This window comes from Chiloscyllium plagiosum, unplaced genomic scaffold, assembly GCF_037043375.1.
Source record: "Chiloscyllium plagiosum isolate Xiang-an unplaced genomic scaffold, Cpla_swu_hap1 HiC_scaffold_10, whole genome shotgun sequence".
Classification (NCBI taxonomy): domain Eukaryota; kingdom Metazoa; phylum Chordata; class Chondrichthyes; order Orectolobiformes; family Hemiscylliidae; genus Chiloscyllium; species Chiloscyllium plagiosum.
Window position 1 is genome coordinate 117,594,518 of NW_028270148.1, and position 22,104 is coordinate 117,616,621.

A 22,104-nucleotide genomic window follows, 5' to 3' on the forward strand; every position below is an offset into this window, starting at 1 on the left:
CTTGCCTATACTATTTGCAATGCCAAAATTGAATGTCAGTCAACCAGCAACTTCTAACAAAGTCACTCATGTTCTGATACTACTGACCTGAAACATTAAGTCTAATTTCTCTCACCATTGATGCAGTCATACATTTTCTGCTCTTCTTACTTCATTTCCCTGAGCTTTGATTCAATGGCAGCTAATTATCTGTTTCTGAACAAAGTAAGTTTTGATATTGATTCCCACCTCAAACTCAAACACCAAAAAAAAAGTTTGCTATTATTTCCTAGCTAGATTTTTTGATTAGGAAGCAAAGAAATGCTCGATGATCTTAAAACGAAACTGGCCAAATGCAACATCCAATTTAAATCAGAATAGAGAAAGAATTAATTTGAATCAGTGAAAATTACTTTTCTTATAAAGATATTATTATAAAGATGTTACTGTATTGGACTATGAAGAATCTGTAATTATTAGAATTTAATTTTGAACTACAGTTACCCACTGAGCATTTGAAAAGTATGATGGCCAGATTATGTAGTCAGTGATGTAATGGCACTCGCCAGCCATCTCAGCCAGCTGACCACAGAATTTCCATGACCTTTTCAGAGGAGATTCCCTATCACAGAGTCTGATTCAGCATGATCCAGCCTTCAATGTTTGACAGTGCAGAAAACAACACTGCTGTTCTTCAGTAATAAACACAAAATCCTGGATAAACCCAGCAGGTCTGTCAGTATCTGTGGAGAGAGAAACAGAGAGTTAAGAATAAGTCACATCAGACTTTGAACATTTAACTTGGTTTCTGTCTCCACAGGTGCTGCCAGACTGCTGGGTTTCACCAGCATTTTCTGCTGTAATGGCACATTTCCAGAATCAGTGTCTTGCCTTTATTTTACTGCTACTTTTCAAGCAGATAGTCTCGTATGAATTTTACACAGTTTAATCATAAAGGAATTGAGAAAAATAGATCCTGTGTGGACTAGCTGGCAGGAATATTTGCAGACATCTTTAACCTCTCCTTAATATGATCTGAAGTCCCCATTTGCTTCAGGACCACCATCATCCAGTGCCAAAGAAAAATCATGCAGCCTGCCTCAAATGATTACCAACCAGTGACTCTGACTTCCATAATTACAAAATGCTTCAATAGATAAATCATGGCTAACATCAACTCCAGCCCATCAAACTGCCTTAATCCTTTGCAATTTGCCTATCAGCGCAACAGGTCCACAATAGATGACATCTCCCAGACCCTACACTCATCCCTGGAACATGTGGATAACAAGGATATCTACATTAGGTTTCTACTTATTAACTACAGTTCCAATTTCAACACCATAATTCCTAACAAACTTATCCCTAAACTCTGAGACCCAAGTCTCACCTCCTCCTTTTCCTGACCCACAGACCACAATTATTATGAACAGGGGACAACATCTCCTCCGCCATAATCCTCAATACTAGTGACCCCGCAAGGCTGCGTACTCAGCTCCTACAATACACACAACAATGTGGCCAACTCTAGTGACAAATTTGCTGATGACACCACTATTGTAGATCGGATTTCAAACAACGACAAGACAGGATACGTGAAAGAGATTGAGTGCTTAGCGGTATGGTAGGACGACAACAATCTCTCCATCAATGTCAACAAAATAAAGGAGCTGGATATTGACGTCAGAAAGCAGAGTGGAGGGCACGCCCCTGTCTGCATCAATAGTGCTGAGGTGGAGATGGTCAGGAGCGTTAGATTCCTGCGAGTGATGATCAACAGCAATCTGTCTGGTCCACCCACATCGACACAACAATCAAGAAAGCACAATGTCTCTATTTTCCTCAGGGAACTAAGGAAATTTATCATGGCCACAAGGACTCTTACCAGTTTTTATAGATGTACCAAAGAAAGCATCCTCTAGGACACTTCACAGGGTGGTATGGCAACTGCTCTTCCCAAGACCGCAGACCTGCACAGTCATGAAAACAACCCAATCCATCCACTGACTCCATCTATACTTCCCACACTGCCTCAGGAAAGCAGCCAACATAATCAAAGACCCTTCCCACCACAATTATACTCTCTTTCACCCTCCTCTTTCAGGCAGAAGATATAAAAGTCTAAATATACATAGATTCAAGAACAGCTTCATCCCTGCTGTTATCAGACTTTTGAACAGATGTTTCAAAATGTTAATTCTGATCTCTCTCTACACTTTCCCTGCGGCTGTAACACTGTACTCTGCACTCTGTTCTGCTACCCTGATGCATTTTGTATGGTACAATCTGCCTGCAGAGCACACAAAACAACACTGTTCACTGTATCTCTGTGTATATGACAACAGTAGATCAAAATTAAAATTTAATCATTTACTTTAATGACAGGCATAAATCTGTGTCACTTTTTGACACTGGCAATAAAAATTATACAAATAAAATGCTTTCTTGAGAATTTAAATCAATGTGATATTTACTGTTTTGGTTTTCTTCAATACCATTATACAGGAAAGCAGATTATATGGTTAACCTTATTGACCTGTGAGATTGTAGCACCAAATGAGTAATTTCAAACCTACATATAAATAAGGAGGAATGGATCATTTAACTCCACAAGCCTGCTCTGCCATTCAGTAAGATGATGGCTGACCTGACTACAACCTTAAATTTATATTCCTGCCTACCACTGATAATATCATATCCCCTTAATAAGAATCTGCCTACCTCTGCTTGTCATCCTATCAGAAAGACAATCAATAATCAGAAAGAATCTTGTCACCTCTCCGTCTTAAAGGGACAACACTGTACTTTTAAACATTATTATAGATTCACTGTTCTAGATTCTCACACAAAAGGAAACATTCCATATTTACCCTCTCAAGAACTTCCTCAGGATTTTATATGTTTCAATTGTTATGGATCAGGTCGGACCCCCTCAAGACATTTCAAGAAAGTAGCCAAGATGCTAACTTTGCTCGTTGTTTTAAGCAGGTGTGGGTGGATATTCCAGGAGTGATTTGATACAGCTGGCCCAGGCACTGACTTTTAAACAAAACAGAATTTATTTGCAAGATTACTGAATTAAACACAAACAAAAGAGAACAGAATACAGAATGACTGAACCTATCCGAAACCCAACACATTATCACAACTTCATAATGCTGTTCCAAATACTTGCTACAATCCCCATAAACACCCCTTGCAAAAAAGGTAAAATCAAACACAGGGTCTTACAGGAGAGATGTCAGAGAGAGGAAGGATCAGCATGGACGCGCTTCTTTAGGTCCAGCAGTTTCACAACTCTGCTTGCTAAAACCAAATCAAACCAGAGAAAAGCTGAGCTGGCAGAACTGCCCACTCCCCCTTCATTATACAAGTGTTTTTTTTAAACTTGAAAGAGTTTTGCCTGAGGTAGTATCTATTAGTTATAGTCAAATTGGCCCTAAAACCCTTCAAACCTAGACCTCCCGGAGTCTGTGATTATGATCCTCTTAAAAAAAACCAAGGACAACACAACCTTGTTAAAGGAGCAGCACCATCACACAATCAAGTTGTAGCTTGCTGTTCTAAACTCCATTGGATACAAATCTAGTCCACGAAGCTTTCCTCATCGAATAACCTGCCCATTCCAGATATTAATCTGGTAAACATTGTCAGAAACTGCTTCCATTGGATTTACATCTTTCCTTAAATAAAGTTACCAACACTCTGCACATTACTTCAGATTTGGTCAGGAATCTTCATCTTCAAAATCCTCATCAGCTTCATTTCATTCTATTTTTGTAATGCTTCCCATTTTTTCATTCCCATCAATTCTCGATACAATTGGGAATAGGATGACACTACTTCACCTTTAACAGTTTCAACTTAACTTACTACTCCCTGGAACTGCATGTCTAAACTTTTCACATCCTACTTGTCCAATCATTTTATACTTCTCATTGCCGCAGAAAGGCTGCCAACATCAAAAGTTCCTCCCACCCAGGTAATGCTCTCTTCCTGCAGGCAGAAGATATAGAAGCTTGAACATAAGCATTTCAGGTTCAAGAACAGCTTCTTTCCTGTCATTAATAGGCAGTTAGACCTCTCTAACTTCAAATAATGCTGATCTTGCTAATAGTGATCTTGCTTTATGCATCTCCTGTACAGCTGTAGCCTTGTATGCCTCACTGTCTGAGCATCCCATGATATGTATGTCCTTGTTTGCTACAATCTGCCTGTACTGCTCACAAAACAAAACTTTTCACTGTTCGTATGTACGTACATTGTGACAACAATTAATCAAATAAATAGATCAATGGGATGCATTGGAGTCCTGTCTCCATGCCTTACACATGATGGCTGCAGTGCTGAGGCTTAGACTTACCTTTGAGTAACAAACGCAAGACAATGTAGCAACATCTTTATTTAAAGTCCATAATTTTACTCAATTTCTGTCAAAACGTCATCTACAATTAATCAACATCCACTTGTTTTCACCTGTGGACGACTATGAGACATGGTCTACATTCAGTTATATAAATGGATAGCTGCTGCAATGAGGAGAATACATACTTCTTGCTCACTGGGTGAAGCAGTCTCCAGTAACCGAGTAAGCTCCTTCCCCATGGTGCTTTCTAGCTCCCGGCACTCAAACTGGACAGAAATACCTTTTGACATGGTTGTGGTGAAAAGTGAAGGTAAAGGAACACCTAGAACATAGGGCGAGAAAAGCAACATTTTCAGTACACAGCCCTGAGAAATGCATTACAATAACTTTGCTGATGGTACTTTGCCGCTGAATCATTCATTGGCAGGAATTGATCAAAATATTAAATTAAATAGAGATCACCAAAGAACAGATCTTGAGAAAGCATGCCAAATAGGCCAAGAGGAGCATAACTGGTTTCTGATAGTTTGAAATTAAGTATAACTAGTCACCTGGCAGGATTTAGCCTTTAACTGGATGAAGACATCAGTACTTGTTTTTCCTCATACATATTCATGACCTAGATCTCGGTATTCAGGGTACAATTTCAAAGTTTGCAAATGATGTAAAATTTGGAAAATTGTAAACTGTGAGGAAAGTATAGAACTCAAAAGGATATGGACAATTGGTCAGTGAACAGATGGGTGGCATAGTTTTCAAAGCAGAAGTTTAATTTGGTGCATTTTTGGTAGGAAGAACATTGAAAGACAATGTGAAATAGGGGTTACAATCCTAAAGAAGGAGGAGGCGCAGGCACAGGCACAGAGGGACCTGTGTGTATATATGCACAGATCACTGAAGGTGACAGTAGCGTAAACATAGCAATAAGCACTCAGTAACCTTGACTTTATTAATAGGGGACTAGCATACGAGAGCAATGAGGTGATGCTGAATTTATATATGACACTTGTTAGACCTTAGCTACAGTATTGTGTACAGTTCTGGGAACCACATTAAAGAAAGGATTGAGTGCATTGGAGAGAGGATGAAAGCAATTTACAAGAATGACACCATGGATGAGAAATGTCAGCTGGAGGTTGGATTGAAGCCATTGGGACTGTTCTCCTTGGAGAGAAAACCAAGCAAATATTTCAGAGGTTTTCAGAAACAAGAGGAGATAGAGAGAAACTGTTCCTGTTTGTAAAAAGATGAAGAAAAGGGCATAGATTTAAAGTGATTTGCAAAAGCCACAGGGGTAATATGAGGAAAAAGTGTTTTTTTTTTCACTTAGCCTGGAAATGTGGTGGAGGCATAATTAATTGGGGCATTTGAAAGGGCATTGGATTATACTTTGTTAAGAACAACATGCACAAATATAGGGGTAAAAACAGGAGATTGGCTCGAGGTTCATTTTAAAGAGTTGGTGCAGGCACAATGAGTCAAATGATCTTCTGAAAAAATAGAAAAGCTTCACTGAATTTATCATGGCTAATCTGATAATTCTCAACTCCACTTTCCTGCCTTTTTTCCCATAACTCGCCCCTCATAATTAAAAATATACTTAATGACCCAGCCTCTACAGCATTGTGGTAAAGAATTCCAGAAATTCATTTCCTCTGAAAGAAGAAATTCCTCGTCTGTCTTAAAATGACCCCTTCTTCTGAGATTACATCTTCTAGTCATAGAATTGCTGACAAGGAGAAAACATCTCCACATCTACTCTGTCAAGGTCTCTTAAGAATCCTGTATGTTTCAATAAGGTCACCTCTTATTCTTTTAAACCGCAACAAGTACAGGCCCAATCTACTCAAACTATTATCATAAGACAGACCCTCCATATCAGGAAGGATACCAGACCTAATGAACCTTCTCTGGATGAACTTCCAATGTCAGTATATCTTTCCTTGGATAAGGGGGCTCAAAACCTTTCATCGTATTCCCACATGGTCTAACTAATGACTTATATAGTTTCAGCAAGACTTGGCTTTTTTTTAATATTAGAACATAGAACAGCACAGAACAGGCCGACAATGTTGTACCAAGCATTTACCTTAATCTAAGATCAACTTAACCTATACACCCCTCAATTTACAGACATCCATGTGCTTGTCCAGCAGTCACTTAAATATCCTTACTCCCACTGCTGGCAGTACATTCCACACACGCAGCACTCTCTGCATAAAGAACTTACCTCTGACATCTCCCCTGTACCTTCCTCCAATCACCTTAAATTAAGACCCTTCATGGCAGCCATTTCTGCCCTGGGGAAATCTGTGTACTCTATCTATACATCTTATTACCTTGTATACCTCTATCAAGTCACCTTTCTTCCTCCTCTCCGGTGTGAAAATCCCTAGCTTACTCAACCTCTCTTCATAAGACAAGCCCTCCAATCCAAGCAGCATCCTGGTAAATCTCCACTGCACCCTCTCCATCTACATCCGTCCTATAATGAAGTGACCAGAACTAGAAATAACATCCCAAGTGTGGTCCAACCAGGGTTCTATAGAGCTGCAGCAAAACCTTGCAGCTCTTAAACTCAATCCCCTTGTTAATGAAAACCAAAAACCATATGCCTTCTTAACCCTATCAACTTGGGTGGCAGCTTTGAGGGATCTACGTACGTGGACCCCAAGATCCCGCTGTTCCTCCACATTGCCAAGAATCCTGTATTCAACATTCAAATTCAACCTTCCAAAATGAATCACTTTGCATTTATCCAGGTTGAACTCCATCTGCCACTTCCCAGCCCAGCTCTGCATCCTGTCAATGTCTTGTTGTAGCCTGCAACAGCCCTCGGCACTATCTACAACACCACCAACCTTTGTGTCATCAGCAAACTTACTTACCTACCCTTCCACTTCATCCAAGTCATCTATAAAATCTACAAAAATCAGGGGCCAAGAACAGATCCCTGCAGGATATCACTCGTCACCAACTTCCAGGTGAAATACTTTCCATCCACCACCACTCACTGTCTTCTTTTGGCCAGCCAATTCTGTATCTAGACAGCCAAATTTCCCTGTATCCCATACCTTCTAACTTTCTGAATGAGCCTACCATGGGGACCCTTATCAAATGCCTTACTGAAGTCTACATAGACCACATCCACTGCTCGACCTGAGTCAACTTGTCTCCTCACATCCTCAAAGAACTTAATAAGGTTTATGAGACATGACCTGTCCCTCACAAAGCCATGCTGACGATCTTTAAATCCTCTCTCAGAATCCTTTCCAATACTTTGCTTATCACAGACGTAATACTGACTGGTCCGTAATCCCCAGAGATTGCCCTATTCCCTTTCTTGAACAGAGGACCAACATTTGCCTCCCTCCAATCAGCTGGTAGTACACCAATGGAGAGTGAGGATGCAAAGATCTTTGCCAGAGGCACAGCAATCTCATTCCTCACTTCCCTTAGTAACCTTGGACATATCTGGTCCTGCCCTGGAGACTTATCTATCTTGATGGTTCCCAGAGTTTCCACTTTCTTAATATCAATCTGCTCAAGCCCATTAACCTGGTCCATGGTATTCACAAGGTCCCTCTCTCTAGTGAATACTGAAGCAATAAACTCATTTAGGGCCTCCCATACCTCATCAGACTCCAGGCCAAGTTCCCTCCACTACCTCTGATCAGCCCAACACTCTCTCTGATCATTCTCTTATTCCTCACAAATGTGTAGAAATGCCTTTGGGTTTACCCTCATCCTTCCTGCCAAGGCTTTTTCGTGTCCCCTCCCAACTCTTCTCAGTCCATTTTTGAGTTCTTTCCCAGCTACCCTGCAATTCCCTAAGCTGTGCCAGATCCTTGCTTCTCAATCTTAAGTAAGCAGCCTTCTTTCTCTTGATGAGAAGCTCCTCTTCTCTTGTCATCCAAGGCTCCTTCACCTTACCATTCCTTGCCTGTCTCAGTAGGACAGTTATCCAACACTCGCAACAAGTGCTCCTTAAATGGTCTCCATATTTCTGTTATGCATTTCCAGTAGAACAATTGTTCCCAATTTATATTCCACAGCTCCTGTCTAATAGTGGTATAATTTCCCCTCCCTTAATTAAATACCTTCCCATACTGTCTGTTCCTATCCCTCTCCATGGCTATGGTAAATGGGTGGTTGTGGTCACTGTCACCAAAATGCTCTCCCACCAAGAGATCTGACACCTGACCTGGCTCGTTGCCAAGCCTTCCCTCCAGTCGGCCTATCTACATATTGAGTCAGGAGTCCCTCCTGGGCACACCTGACAAAAATCAGCTCCATCCAGACCACGTGCACTAAGGAGATTCCAATCAATATTGGGGAAGTACAAGTCACCTATAACAACAACTATGTTATATCTGCACCTTTCCAAGATCTGCTGTTCAATCTGTCTGTTATATAGGCTATACTAGCATTGCATTTAGAAACATGTACTATATATATAACATTTTATGCACCCTGACAAATTTATTTGAATGTTTGAGGAGTTAACAAGCAGGATAAATGGGAATCACTGGTTGCAATATTTGGATGTATCAATTATTGGATGAGGTAAGTGAATGCAATCAAGTTTGCAGATGACACAAAAATAGGCAGGAAGGCAATCTGCAGAGGAGCACAAACAGGTCAAGCAAGTGAGCAAAAACTTGGCAAATGGAATATAATGCGAAAATATGAGGTCATGCACTTTGGCGGAAAGAGGAGCTGAATATGATTTAAATACAGAAAGATAACAAGCAGCGAGGGATTTGACGGTCCTCAAGCATAAATCACAAAAAAGCTAGCAGTTTAAGTCTGTTTTCAGAATACCTGGAATACTGTGAACAGTCTGATCGCTAATCTAAAAGAAAGGTGTACTGGGAATGGGATTTAGAAGAACGAGAGGTGATTTATTGAAACATACACAATCCTTATGGGACTCAACAGGGTAGAAATTGAAAAATTGTTACCCCTTATGGGAGAGTCTAGGAGCCATGGGCATAATCTCAGACAAGACGTCATCCAAATCAGAAAGAATTTCTTCTCTCAGAAGATAATGAATAGGTGGCATTGTTTACCATAGAGAGGTGTTGAGGCGGGGTCACTAAGTATACTCAAGGATGAAATAGACAAATTTTTAATCAGTCAGAGAATCAAGGGTTAGGTCAAAAAGGCAGCAAAGTTGATCCAAAATTCCATGGTATAGCTCTACTTCTTTGCTTTGTTTTCAAATGTTTACTCAATTTAATTTTGAAAGCTACCGTCAGTGCCATTTGAGGAAGAACATTTCAGATTACAACTAGCCACATGTAAAAAATTACCAATTATCTTAAATCTATGCTTTTGGTTCACAAATTTTCCTGTCACTGTAAATAATTTCTCTGAAGCTGTTTTCTATTGGAATCCATTATAAATGGTTATTAGGTCATCCCCTAACCATCTAACCTTAAGGATAACCACTCTAGCTTTTATAGTCTCTCCTGAAACTCCTCATCCTGATGAAAGAACCTCCTTCTGCATTTTATTCAATATTCTGACATATAATCAGTTCTTCTATAACGCAATGATTGCTCTCTAGTGCAACCCCACGTTACAGAAAAGTCAACCTTTAGAAACAGCGTTTAAAGTGTTGATGCTATAATCATGTTACAGCCAACACACATTTTAAACATTCCTGCTGTAGAAACAGCATCCCCAATTCGCCAAACTCGTTATAGCAAATTTGCAGTGACAAAACATGCATTATAACAGAACAACCTATAATCTCATTTGTAAAGTTTCTAAGGCCTTTTGTCAGACTGTTAGGACCATAAAACTCAAGAGTAAAAAGTACACCAACCAAAACTTTGAGTCTGCCACACCATAGTGTTATAGAGTCTCAAAGCACGGAAACAGACCCTTCAGTCCAACTCATCCATATCAACCAGAAATTCCAATCTGACCTGGTACCATTTGCCAGCATTTGGCACATATCCCTCTAAATCCTTCCTATTTATATATAACATTTAAAAGGCATCTGTACGGATAATTGTATCTGCCTCCAGCACTACTTCTGGCAGCTCATTTGGTACATTCACCACCCTCTGCCTGAAAATGTTATCACTCAGATCCTTTTTAATTATTTTCTCTGTCACCGTAAATCTATGCCCTCGCCCTTGGAAAAAGACCTTGGCTATTCACCCTTCTTTCTATGCCGCTCGTGATTATATAAAAGGTCCCCCACAGCCTCTCCATATAACTCAAACTCTCCAGTTCCAGCAACATCCTTGTAAATCTTTTGTGCACCCTCTCAAATTTCACAACATCCTTCCTATAGAAGGGGCAACCAGAATTGTACGCAGTATTCCAAAAGTGGCCTTACCAATGTCCTGTACAGCCACAACATGACATCCCAACTCCTGTACTCAATGTTCTTACTAACGAAGGCAAGTGTGCCAAAATGACTTCTTCACCACTGTCTACATACAACTCCACTTTCAAGTAACTATGTGTGCCTGCATCCCCAGGTCTCTTTGTTCAGCAACACTCCCCAGGCTCTATCTTTAAGTGTATAAGTTCTGCCCTGGCTTGCCTTCCCAAAGTGCAACACTTCATATTTATCCAAATTAAACTTCATCTGCCACTCCTTGGTCCATTGGCCAATATGATCAAAGTTCTGTTATACTCTGAGATAAATTTCTTCACTGTGCAATACACCACCTATTTTGGTGTTGTTATCTGCAAACTTACTAACCTTACCTCCTATGTTCATATTCAAATCGTTTACATAAGTAACAAAAAGCAGTGGACCCAGCACACCGCTGGTCACAGGCCTCCAGTGCGAAAAGCAACACTCGACTATCATCCTCTGTCTCCTACCTTCAAGCAAATTTTGTATCCAATTGGCTAGTTCCCCCGGACCCCATATGATCTAGCCTCAGTAACCACTTTACCATGGGGAATCTTGTCGAATGCTTTGCTAATGTCCATATAGATGTTGACCACTCTACCTTCAATCTTGTTTGTCACCTCTTCAAAAAAACTCAAGCAGGTTAGTGAGACAAGATTTTCCATGCACAAAGCCATGATGACTATCCCTAATCAATCCTTGCCTTTCTAAATGCACGTTAATCCTGTCCTTCAGAATTCCCTCCAACAACATACCCACCACTGACGTAAGGCTCACCGTTCTTAAGTTTGCTGGGTTTTCCTTATAGCCTTTCCTAAATAATGGTACCACATTAGCCAACCTGCAGTCTTCCAGCATTTCACCCATGGCTGTTGATGATACAAATATCTCAGCAATGGGCCCAGCAATCTCTTCCCTAGCTTCACACAAAGTTTGGGAAACACCTGATCAGGTCCTAGGGATTTATCTACTTTTGTGTGTTTGAAGACCTCCAGCACCTTCTCTTGAACTCTTTCAAGACAACACTATTTATTTCCTCAAGTTCTCTTGCTTCCATGTCGTTCTCCACAGTAAATATCGATGCAAAATATTTGTTTGGTATCTTACCCATCTGTTGTGGTTCCACACAAAGTCAGCCAAGCCGATCTTTAAGGGGTCCTATTCTCTCTATCATTACCCTTTTGTACTTATAGAATCTTTTCTGGATTCTCCTTAACTCTATGCCAAAGCTACTTCATGTGCCCTTTCTGACCTCCTGATTTCCCTCAAGTATACTCCTACTGCCCTTATATGCCGCTAGACATTCACTTGATCCCGGCTGTCTATAATGGAAATGTCGTATTTTTCTGGACTGGAGCCTCAATTTTTCTTGTTGTCATCCAGCCTTGCCCTATACCTACAAGCTTTGCCCTTCACACGAGCAGGAATATTCTGTCTCTGAATTTTTGTTATCTCTTTTTTAAAGAATTCCCACTTCCCAAACATTTCTTTATCTGCCAATAACCTCCTCCAATCAACTTCTGAAAGTTCCAATTCCAACAAATTTGGTCTTACTCCAACTTAGAACTTCAATTCTATCATTTTCCATAACTATCTTAAAACTAATAAAAATAGGAATGCATCCCAGGGTACTAAAAGAGATGGCAGGAGAAATAGCAAGTGCACTGGTGGTAATTTTCCAAAATTCGCTTGATTCTGGGGCAGTCCCAGCAGATTGGAAAACATCAAATGTGACACCACTATTTGAAAAAAGGTAGACAAAAGATGGGGAATTATAGACCGGTTAGCTTAAACTCTGTAGTGGGGAAGATACTTTAGTCTATTATCAAGGAAGAGATAGCAAGGCATCTCGATAAAAATTGACGCAGTGTGGGTTCACGGAGGGCAGGTCATGCTTAACAAATCTTTTGGAATTCTATGAGAAAGTGAGGACTGCAAATGCTGGAGATCAGAGTCGAGAGTGTGGTGTTGGAAAAGCACAGCAGGTCAGGCAGCATCCAAGGAACGGGAGAATCGATATTTCAAGCAAGGTAGACAACAGGGACCCAGTGGATGTAGCGTACCTAGATTTCCAAAAGGCCTTCGACAAGGTGCCACACAAGATAAAGATGCATGGCATTAGTGGTAAAGTATTAGCATGGATAGAGGATTGGTTGACCAACAGGAAGCAAAGATGGGGGTAAATTACTGCTATTCTGGCTGGTAATCAGTGACTAGTGGTGTGCATCAGGGATTGGTGTTGGGACTGCAATTATTCACAAATTATATAGATGATCTGGAGTTGGGGACCATGTGTAGTGTGTCAAAGTTTATGGATGACACTAGGGTAAGTGGCAGAACAAATTAAGCAGAGGAACATACATACATTGAGTTGGCAAAGGTCTGGCAGATGGAATATAACGTTAATAAATGTGAAGTCATCCATTTTGGTCAGAGTAACAATAAAAAGGATTATTACTTGAATGGGAAAACGTAGCATGCTGCCATGCAGAGGGACCTGGGTGTCCTTGTGCGTGAATCACAGAAGGTTCGTCTGCAGGTACAAGTAATTGGAATGTTCTCCTTCATTGCTAAAAGGATTGAGTTTAAAAAGCAGGGAGGTTATGTTGTAGCTGTATAGGGTGCTGGAGAGGCCACACCTGGATACTGTGTGTAGTTTTGGTCTCCTTACTTGAGAAAAGATATACTGGCACTGGAGGGGGTGCAGAAGAGGTTCCCTGGATTGTTTCTGGAGTTGAGGGGTTTGGCTTATGAGGAGAGGCTGAGTAGACTGGGATTATATTCATTGGAATTCACAAGAATGAGGGGGAATCTTATAGGGACATAAAATTATGAAGGGAACAGATAAGATAGAAGTAGGATGGATGCTTCCACTGGCAGGTGAAACTAGGACAAGAGGGCATAGCCTCAAGATTAGAGGAAGCAGATTTAGGACTGAACTGAGAAGGAATCTATGGAATTCCTTGCCCAGTGAAGTAGTTGACGCTGCTTCAGTAAACGTTTTTAAAGCTAAGATGTTTTTGAACAATAAAGGAATTAAGGGATACAGTGAGAGCATAGATAAGTAGATCCGAGTCCACAGCCATGATCTTATTGAATGGCGGAGCACGCTCGAAGGGCCAGATGGCCTACTCCTGCACCTAGTTCTTATGATCACATGCCCCAAAATACACCCCAATTAACACCTCAGTCACTTGCCCTGCCTGGTTTCCCCAAAAGAAGATCAAGTATTAGTCCTTCTCTAATATATACAACCACATATTGAATAAGAAAGTTTTCTTGTAACACTTAGATACCTCCCCATCCAAGCCTTTTAACACTATGATAGTCCAACTCTGCTGGGAAAGTTAAAATCTCCTACCATTACAACCTTATCATTCTTACAGGTGTAAGAGATCTCCTTACATATTTGGTTCTCAATTTACTGATAAGGTGACAATCCCTTTCTTATTTCTCAGTTCCACCCAAATAACTTCACTCAATGTACTTCCTGGAATATCTTCCTTAAGCACAGCTGTAATGTTATCCCTAACCAAAAAAGCCACTCCCCCTCCTCTCCTGCATCCCTTTCTATGGCATCTATACTCCAGAACATTAAGCTGCCAGCCCTGAACCATGATTCTGTAATAGCTGTGATATCCAAGTCCCAAATTCCCAACTATGCCCTACATTCATCTGCCTTTTACCTGTCAGGCCTCTTGTATTGAACTAAATGCAGTTTATCAGTCTTATGGCTTGCTCTTCTTATCTACCATATCAGACACATCTATCAGCTAATGAAGGAGTGGCGCTCCGAAAGCTAGTGTGCTTCCAATTAAACCTGTTGGACTATAACCTGGTTTGTGTGGTTTTTAACTTCGTATCAGACACAGCTTTTTTTCCTTACTCACTATCACTTTAAAGTTTAAAGCTTCCCCAGTTGATTTAGATTAGTTTGGATTAGATTCCCTGCAGTGTGGAAACAGGCCCTTCGGCCCAACACCGACCCTCTGAACATAACCTTCAACTCCACGTTCCCACCTATAATCCCCAATTACCTCTGATTTAAAAAGTCTCTTTCAGCCTTCTGACAAAAAAAATCCTCCTTTTTTCTGTCTTACTTATACTATATCCTCAGTCTTAAATTTTTCCATAAGTGTAAACATCAGTTGTTTCACCCAAATAACTTCACTCAACGTACTCCCTGGAATATCTTCCCTAAGCACAGCTGTAATATTATCATTACTTTTCTTATTAGTCAGAAATTGCAATTAACATAACACATCTCCTAACAAAACAGGATATATTTGCAGTTAAAAAGATAGCAAGACTTGATATTTTAAAGCTTCTGTTTACTACTTACTTTACAGAGACTACAGTTAACAAAGTTTGCATTTCTAACATGCTGCATTGTTAAAAATGGTCCTGAATGAATGAATCACAACAATTAAACTACTATAGTACACAGTCAAAATGCCAAAGTACACAATATAAAGCATTTAAGGCAATTACATACTGCAGTGAAAGCCCACATATAGAATTTTTACCAACTTGTTTCAAATGCTGCCCCATACAATCTAAAAACTGAGAAATATGCTGCCACTGGACAATGCTATTTCAAGTTGGATATTAAATTTTTATGCCTGTCATGCATGACCTAACAGACAGTGCATTTTGTCATGTTTCACAATTGTGAAATTCCTTGTTATAGCCCTTCAACAAATTCTACAAAACTCAGAGAATTAATCGCTTCATAACTGGCAGGAACAGAGAGTGATCCGGTCCCAGGGACAGACCACAAACCGGGACCGAGAATGATCCCGTCCCAGAGACATACCACAAACCGGGACAGAGTGTGATCCCGTCCCAGGGACAGACCACAAACCGGGACAGAGTGTGATCCCGTCCCAGAGACAGACCACAAACCTGGACAGAGTGTGATCCCGTCCCGGGGCAAACCACAAACCGGGACAGAGAGTGATCCCGTCCCGGGGCAAACCACAAACCGGGACAGAGTGTGATCCCGTCCCGGGGACAGACCACAAACCGGGACAGAGTGTGATCCCGTCCCGGGGACAGACCACAAACCGGGACAGAGTGTGATCCCGTCCCGGGGACAGAGTGTGATCCCGTCCCGGGGACAGAGTGTGATCCCGTCCCGGGGACAGACCACAAACCGGGACAGAGTGTGATCCCGTCCCGGGGCAAACCACAAACCGGGACAGAGAGTGATCCCGTCCCGGGGCAAACCACAAACCGGGACAGAGTGTGATCCCGTCCCGGGGACAGACCACAAACCGGGACAGAGTGTGATCCCGTCCCAGAGACGGGCCACAAACCGGGACAGAGTGTGATCCCGTCCCAGAGACAGACCACAAACCGGGACAGAGTGTGATCCCGTCCCAGGGACAGACCACAAACCGGGACAGAGTGTGATCCCGTCCCGGGGCAAACCACAAACCGGGACAGAGTGTGATCCCGTCCCAGAGACAGACCACAAACCGGGACAGAGTGTGATCCCGTCCCGGGGACAGACCACAAACCGGGACAGAGTGTGATCCCGTCCCGGGGACAGACCACAAACCGGGACAGAGTGTGATCCCGTCCCGGGAACAGACCACAAACCGGGACAGAGTGTGATCCCGTCCCGGGGACAGACCACAAACCGGGACAGAGTGTGATCCCGTCCCGGGGACAGACCACAAACCGGGACAGAGTGTGATCCCGTCCCAGAGACAGACCACAAACCGGGACAGAGAGTGATCCCGTCCCGGGGACAGACCACAAAGTAAAGGGAAAGCTATGAAACCCTTGGCTGAAGTAACAAAAAGCTCAGATTCCTTGAGTTCTCCCGGTGCGGGGGGGGGGGAGGGGGGAAGGAGTGGGGAAAGGGGGGGGTGGGGGGAGAGGCCGGTTGCCCGCTCTCACCTGTCGCCATGGTGCCGCTGGGCGCGAGCCGGGACAGCCAGCTCCCGCTCCCTCTCAGGCGGGACTGGGGCACCGGGAGCCGGCCCCTGGAGGCGGCACGGGCGGGGCGGGGCGGGGCGGGGCGGGGGAAACTGACAACCGGCCCCGCCCCCGGCGCGCCGCTGCAGCCAGGCGGTGAGCGCGGCAGAAAACGCGCTCCCGAGGCAGGAGGCGCCGGGCGCGATGCGCGCTCCCGTCCCCGCGGGCAGGGTCCGGTCTCAGATCACGGCCTTACCGCCCTCGCAGTTTGACCTCTGACGGGGGAGAGGACGCCCCGTGAAGCGGGGAAGTCCGGATCAGGGTTTGAGGGGGGTGTCCGGCTGGGAGGGCGGGGGGAGTGGCCGGGCGGGGGAGGGGAGGGGAGGGGTGGGGGTCCGGGTCTCTGGGATTGAGGGGGGTCCCTGATCCCGCTCGCGCTCCCACCTTCGCACTCCGGTGGACAGCCAGCTGATTAGTCCCCGCCCCCTCTTGCATTCCTATCGGTTCGCCGCAGCGACGGACAGGCGGTACAGCCTATCAACGATCGGCACGTCGGCCTCACGTCAGACGTGGGTGAAGGAGAGATGGGAGATGGGGGATGGGGGATGGGGGAGGAGTGGTTCAGCTGTTGGTGTGAGGCGAGGCAACATCCGAGGAGCAAAAGTCCTTCATCAGGAATAGAGGCAGGAAGCCTCCAGGGTGGGGATCGCATGTGTTACTCAGTCTACACTTCAGGAGAGTTCAATGGGAGACTGTTTCTTATGTTGCATCACGCTTTAGAAATTCAAAGTTAATATAATATTTTAAAAGAATGTTAAAGAGAGTGAACCAGTGTATGCATTGAGTGAAACCAAACAGTATTGTACTGTCTATTCAATCTTAGGAATAGTTCTGCCCTAGTTAGGATAAGGATAAGCTCCTGAGGGAGCTTGAAAGTGTAGATGTGGAAAGGATGTTTCCTTTTGTTAAAGAATCTAGAACTAGGGGTCAAAGATTAAAAATAAAGGGACACTCAATAAGGAGCCAAGGCTTGGTGTGGATTGGAGTCTACGTGACAGTGTGGTCTGGGGTTGGAAGGCCATTGTCCTGAACTATTATTTCTGCAAAGCTGAACTTTTTACTTCTCTATTTCCTAAGATCTTGTAACTAAAGAAGCTGTACCTAGGTATCTTTCTACCTAAGATGCTGCTATAAATGGTGATTTATAAATGTTTTACTGTCCTCATTTGAGTAAGTGACAATAAAGCTAATTCAATTAAGATGGAGATGAGGAAACATTTTCTCTCATAGGATTGGGATTCTTTGGCATTCCCTTCCTCAAAAGTCAGTGGATGTGGAACCTTTAACATTTTTTCTTAGGCCAAGGTAGATAGATTCTTAATGATGATGTGGATAAGCGAATATCTTTGTTACACAGTAATGTAGAAACATAGATGATAGGATCAGGAGGAGGCCATTCAGCCCTTTGAGCCTGCTTCACCATTCATCACAATCATAGCTGATCGTTCAAGTCAATAGCTTAATCCTGCTTTCTCCCCATAACCTTTTATCCCTTTGCCCCAAGTGTTACATCTAGCCGCCTCTTGAATACATTCAATTTTTTGGCACCAACTACTTCCTGTGGTAATGAATTCCACAGGTTCACCATTCTTGGTGAAGAAATGTCTCCTCATCTCTGTCCTAAATGGTCCACCCTGAATCCTCAGACTGTGACCCCTGATTCTGGATACACCGTCATCAGGAACATCTTCCTTTCATCTACCCTGTCTAGTCCTGTTAGAATTTTATAAGTCTCTATGAGAACAGAGTTGACATTGAAAGCATTTTAGCTTTGATCTTGTTGAATGGAAGAGCAGACTTGAACAGCCTACTCTTCTGGATCGTTGTTCGAATGAGAGAAAGAAACATTGTCTTGTGATGGAAAGCACAAATTCCAATGTCAATATAATTATAATGTAATGATTGATGTAAATACAAACCTTTGTAACTGAGTTTCTAAGAAAATTAAGAGCAAAGTACAGTGTAAAGACAGTCTTTAAATTGATTTAATTTATATATTACCATCTGTCTGAGCATTGTCTGACACACCTCTGTGGCCATGGCCATGGCCATCATTTAATGAAGTGCTTTTTGAACCTAGACACGAGATCCGCAGGTGAGTTTACACATAGGTTATTATTACAGACCAAGGGGAGAATCAGCACATTGATGTTAAATATTTTATATTCAACCTGTTGAGAAATGTTATTACACACATCTGGAGCAGGTGGGATTTGAACCCAGGTCTCCAAGTCCAGGGGTAGCGACACAGCCCCTGCACATTCATTTAAGGAAACTTATTCAGACACAGAATTTACATGAGGTTCAATTTAAAGGAAATTGTCACAATGGGAGTGTGGAGAGATATATATATACATAAATCCTTTTGAAAGATTCCTTGCCCTGTGATTTGTCAATTGGCAGGAACAAAACAAAAATCAGAACAAAAAAATCATCCATTTGGAGACCTGAGCTGACTGGCTCTGTCACCTGTGTAGCTACGTGATACATTGTAACCAGAGTTTTTTCTGATAGCAATCCTTACTTTACTAATTCAGAACCAAGTACAATATTTCCTTAATCACTGAGGTGTGACAGGATCTGAAATTGTGATTGGTGGAATCTGGGGTATGGCTTAAGATATTTCATTGTCCTTAAGCCTTCTGTAAAATGACACTATGTTCTTCCAAAGAATGCTATTTAGTCAGATGCTCTGCCTGTTTTGTTGTGCCCTTCAGAAGCAATCCAACTTGGGGAATCGGAGCTGCCACATGCATTAATCATCTGCCAAAAAAAAAGCTTTGATCACTTGTCCCTGTAAATCAAGTTGTGATGTTAAATCCTCTTGTGAGAAAATCCAGAATTAGGAATCACTGAGGGTCCTCTATTTACAATGGAGATGAGAATTAGTTTTTTGACAGAGGGTCATGAGTCTTTGGAACTGTTTTCCTCTAAACATGGTGGAATGCTTGAATATTTTTAAAGCAGAAGTAGGTAGAATCTTGTTGAGTTTGGAATTAAAGGTTTTTTTTTAGATTAGATTACTTACAGTGTGGAAACAGGCCCTTCGGCCCAACAAGTCCACACCGACCCGCCGAAGCGCAACCCACCCATATCCCTACATTTACCCCTATACCTAACACTGCGGGCAATTTAGCATGGCCAATTCACTTAACCTGCACATCTTTGGACTGTGGGAGGAAACCGGAGCACCCAGAGGAAACCCACGCAGACACGGGGAGAACGTGCAAACTCCACACAGTCAGTCGCCTGAGGCGGGAATTGAACCCGGGTCTCTGGCGCTGTGAGGCGACAGTGCTAACCACTGTGCCGCCCACATTGTATCCATTGTAAGCAGGAATGTGGAGTAAACAGGTCAGACAGGATCTTATTGAATGGGAACAGGCTCCAAAGGCCAAATGGCCTGCTACTCTGTCTATTTCTCCTGCATTGCAACCCACCTGTGATCATAGAACGGCCCTCAATATTGTTTGGCCTATCCTACTCTTCATTGGACTATCTTCCATGTGCCTATCCAAGAGTCGCTTAATTGTTCCTAATGTATCTGACTGTACTACCACTGCTGGCAGTGCATTTTACGCACCGACCACTCTTTGTGTAGAGGACCGACCTCTGACATGTATCCTAAACTTTCCTCCAATCACCTTAAAATTATGTCCCCTTGTGATAGACGTTTCTGCCATGGCACAACGTCAACTATATGACTTTCAACATCTTGTACACCTTTATGGGCGGCATGGTAGCTCAGTGGTTAGCACTGCTGCCTCACAACGCCAGAGACCCAGGTTCAATTCCCGCCTCAAGCAACTGTCTGTGTAGAGTTTGCACATTCTCCCCGTGTCAGCCCCGGTTTTCTCCGGGTGCTCGGGTTTCCTCCCACAATCCAAAAATGTGCAGGTTAGGTGAATTGGCCATGCTAAATTGCCCGTAGTGTTAGGTGTAGGGGAATGGGTCTGGGTGGGTTGCTCTTCGGAGGGTCGGTGTGGACTTGTTGGGCCGAAGGGCCTGTTTCCACACTGTAAGCAATATAATCTATCAAGTCATCTCTCGTCCTTCTTCGCTCCAATGAGAAAAGCCATAGCACCTCAACCTATTTTCATAAGACGTGCCCTCCAGTCCAGACAGCATCCTGATAAATCTCCTCTCTCAAGCTTCCTATAATGAGGCAACCAGAACTTAACACAACATTCCAAGTGTGGTCTAACCAGAGCTGCAGTATAACCTCGCAGCTCTTAAACGCAATCCCGCTGCTAATAAAACCAACACACCATATGCCTTCTTAACAATCCAATCAACTTGAGTGGCCACTTTGATGGATCTATGGACATAGTCCCCAAGATCTCTCGGTTCCTCCACAATGCTTCCTTTAGCCCTATATTCTGCATTCAAATTCAACCTTCCAAATTCCAACACTTCTCACTTTTCAAGGTTAAACTCCATCTTCCACTTATTAGCCCAGTTCTGCATCCTGTCAGTGTCTCGTTGCAACCTAGAACAGCCCTCTGCACTATCCACAACTCCAATCTTGTGTCATCGTCAAACTTACTAACCCACCCTTTTATTTCCTCATCCAAGTCATTTATAAAAATCACAAAGAGCAGAGATCCCAGAACCGATCCCTGCAGAACACCATTGGTCACAAAGCTCTAGGCTGAATACTTTCCATCTACTACCACCCTCTGTCTTCTATGGGCCAGCCTATTCTGTATCCAGACAGCCAGATTTCCCTGCATTCCATGCCATCTTACTTTCTGAATGAGTCTATCATGGGGATTCTTATCAAATGCCTTGCTAAAATCCATGTACACCACATCCACTGCTCCACCTTCATCGATGTGTTTTTGTCACATTCTCAAAGAATTCAATAAGGTTTGTGAGACATGTCCCTTGTTCATCTCTTAAATGTAGAATGCCTTAGCGTTTTCATTAATCCTACCTGCCAAGGCTTTTTCATTTCCCTCCTTTTACCTCTCCTACATCCATTCTTCAGTTCCTTCCTGCCTATCTTGTAACCCTGTTTGATCCTTGCCATCTCAATTTTACGTAAGCTTCCTTCTTCCTCTTGACTAGATGTTCCACATCTCTTGTCACCCAAGGTTCTTTCAACCTATCCCTTCCTTGCCTCAGTGGGACAAACCTGTCCAACACTATCAACAAGTGTTCCCTAAACAAACTCCACATTTCTGTCATGCATTTCCCTGAAAACATATGTTCCCAATTCAGGTGCCCCAGTTCCTGCCTAATAGCATTGTAATTCCTTCTCCCTTTTCCCATACCATCTGTTCCTATCCCTCTCCATGAGTATTAGTAAAGGCCAGAGAGTTGTGATCATTATCACCAAAATGCTCTCCCACCGAGAGATCTGACACCTCACATGGTTTGCGCCAAGCAG

At 42.8% G+C, this 22,104-nt stretch overlaps 1 protein-coding gene across 1 annotated transcript in view; it reads right to left on the reverse strand.

The window, feature by feature from the left end:
- The window catches only part of ugp2b (UDP-glucose pyrophosphorylase 2b), a 58,350-nt gene extending 41,574 nt beyond the window's left edge, over positions 1–16,776 (reverse strand). The window contains exons 1-2 of the mRNA XM_043696714.2: positions 16,635–16,776; positions 4,531–4,667 (exon numbers count right to left, since the gene is read on the reverse strand). Of these exons, the coding sequence (XP_043552649.1) occupies positions 4,531–4,667; positions 16,635–16,644 (147 nt within the window). The 5' untranslated portion in view covers positions 16,645–16,776. The remainder of the gene's footprint in view (positions 1–4,530; positions 4,668–16,634) is intronic.
- Positions 16,777–22,104: the final 5,328 nt, after the last annotated feature.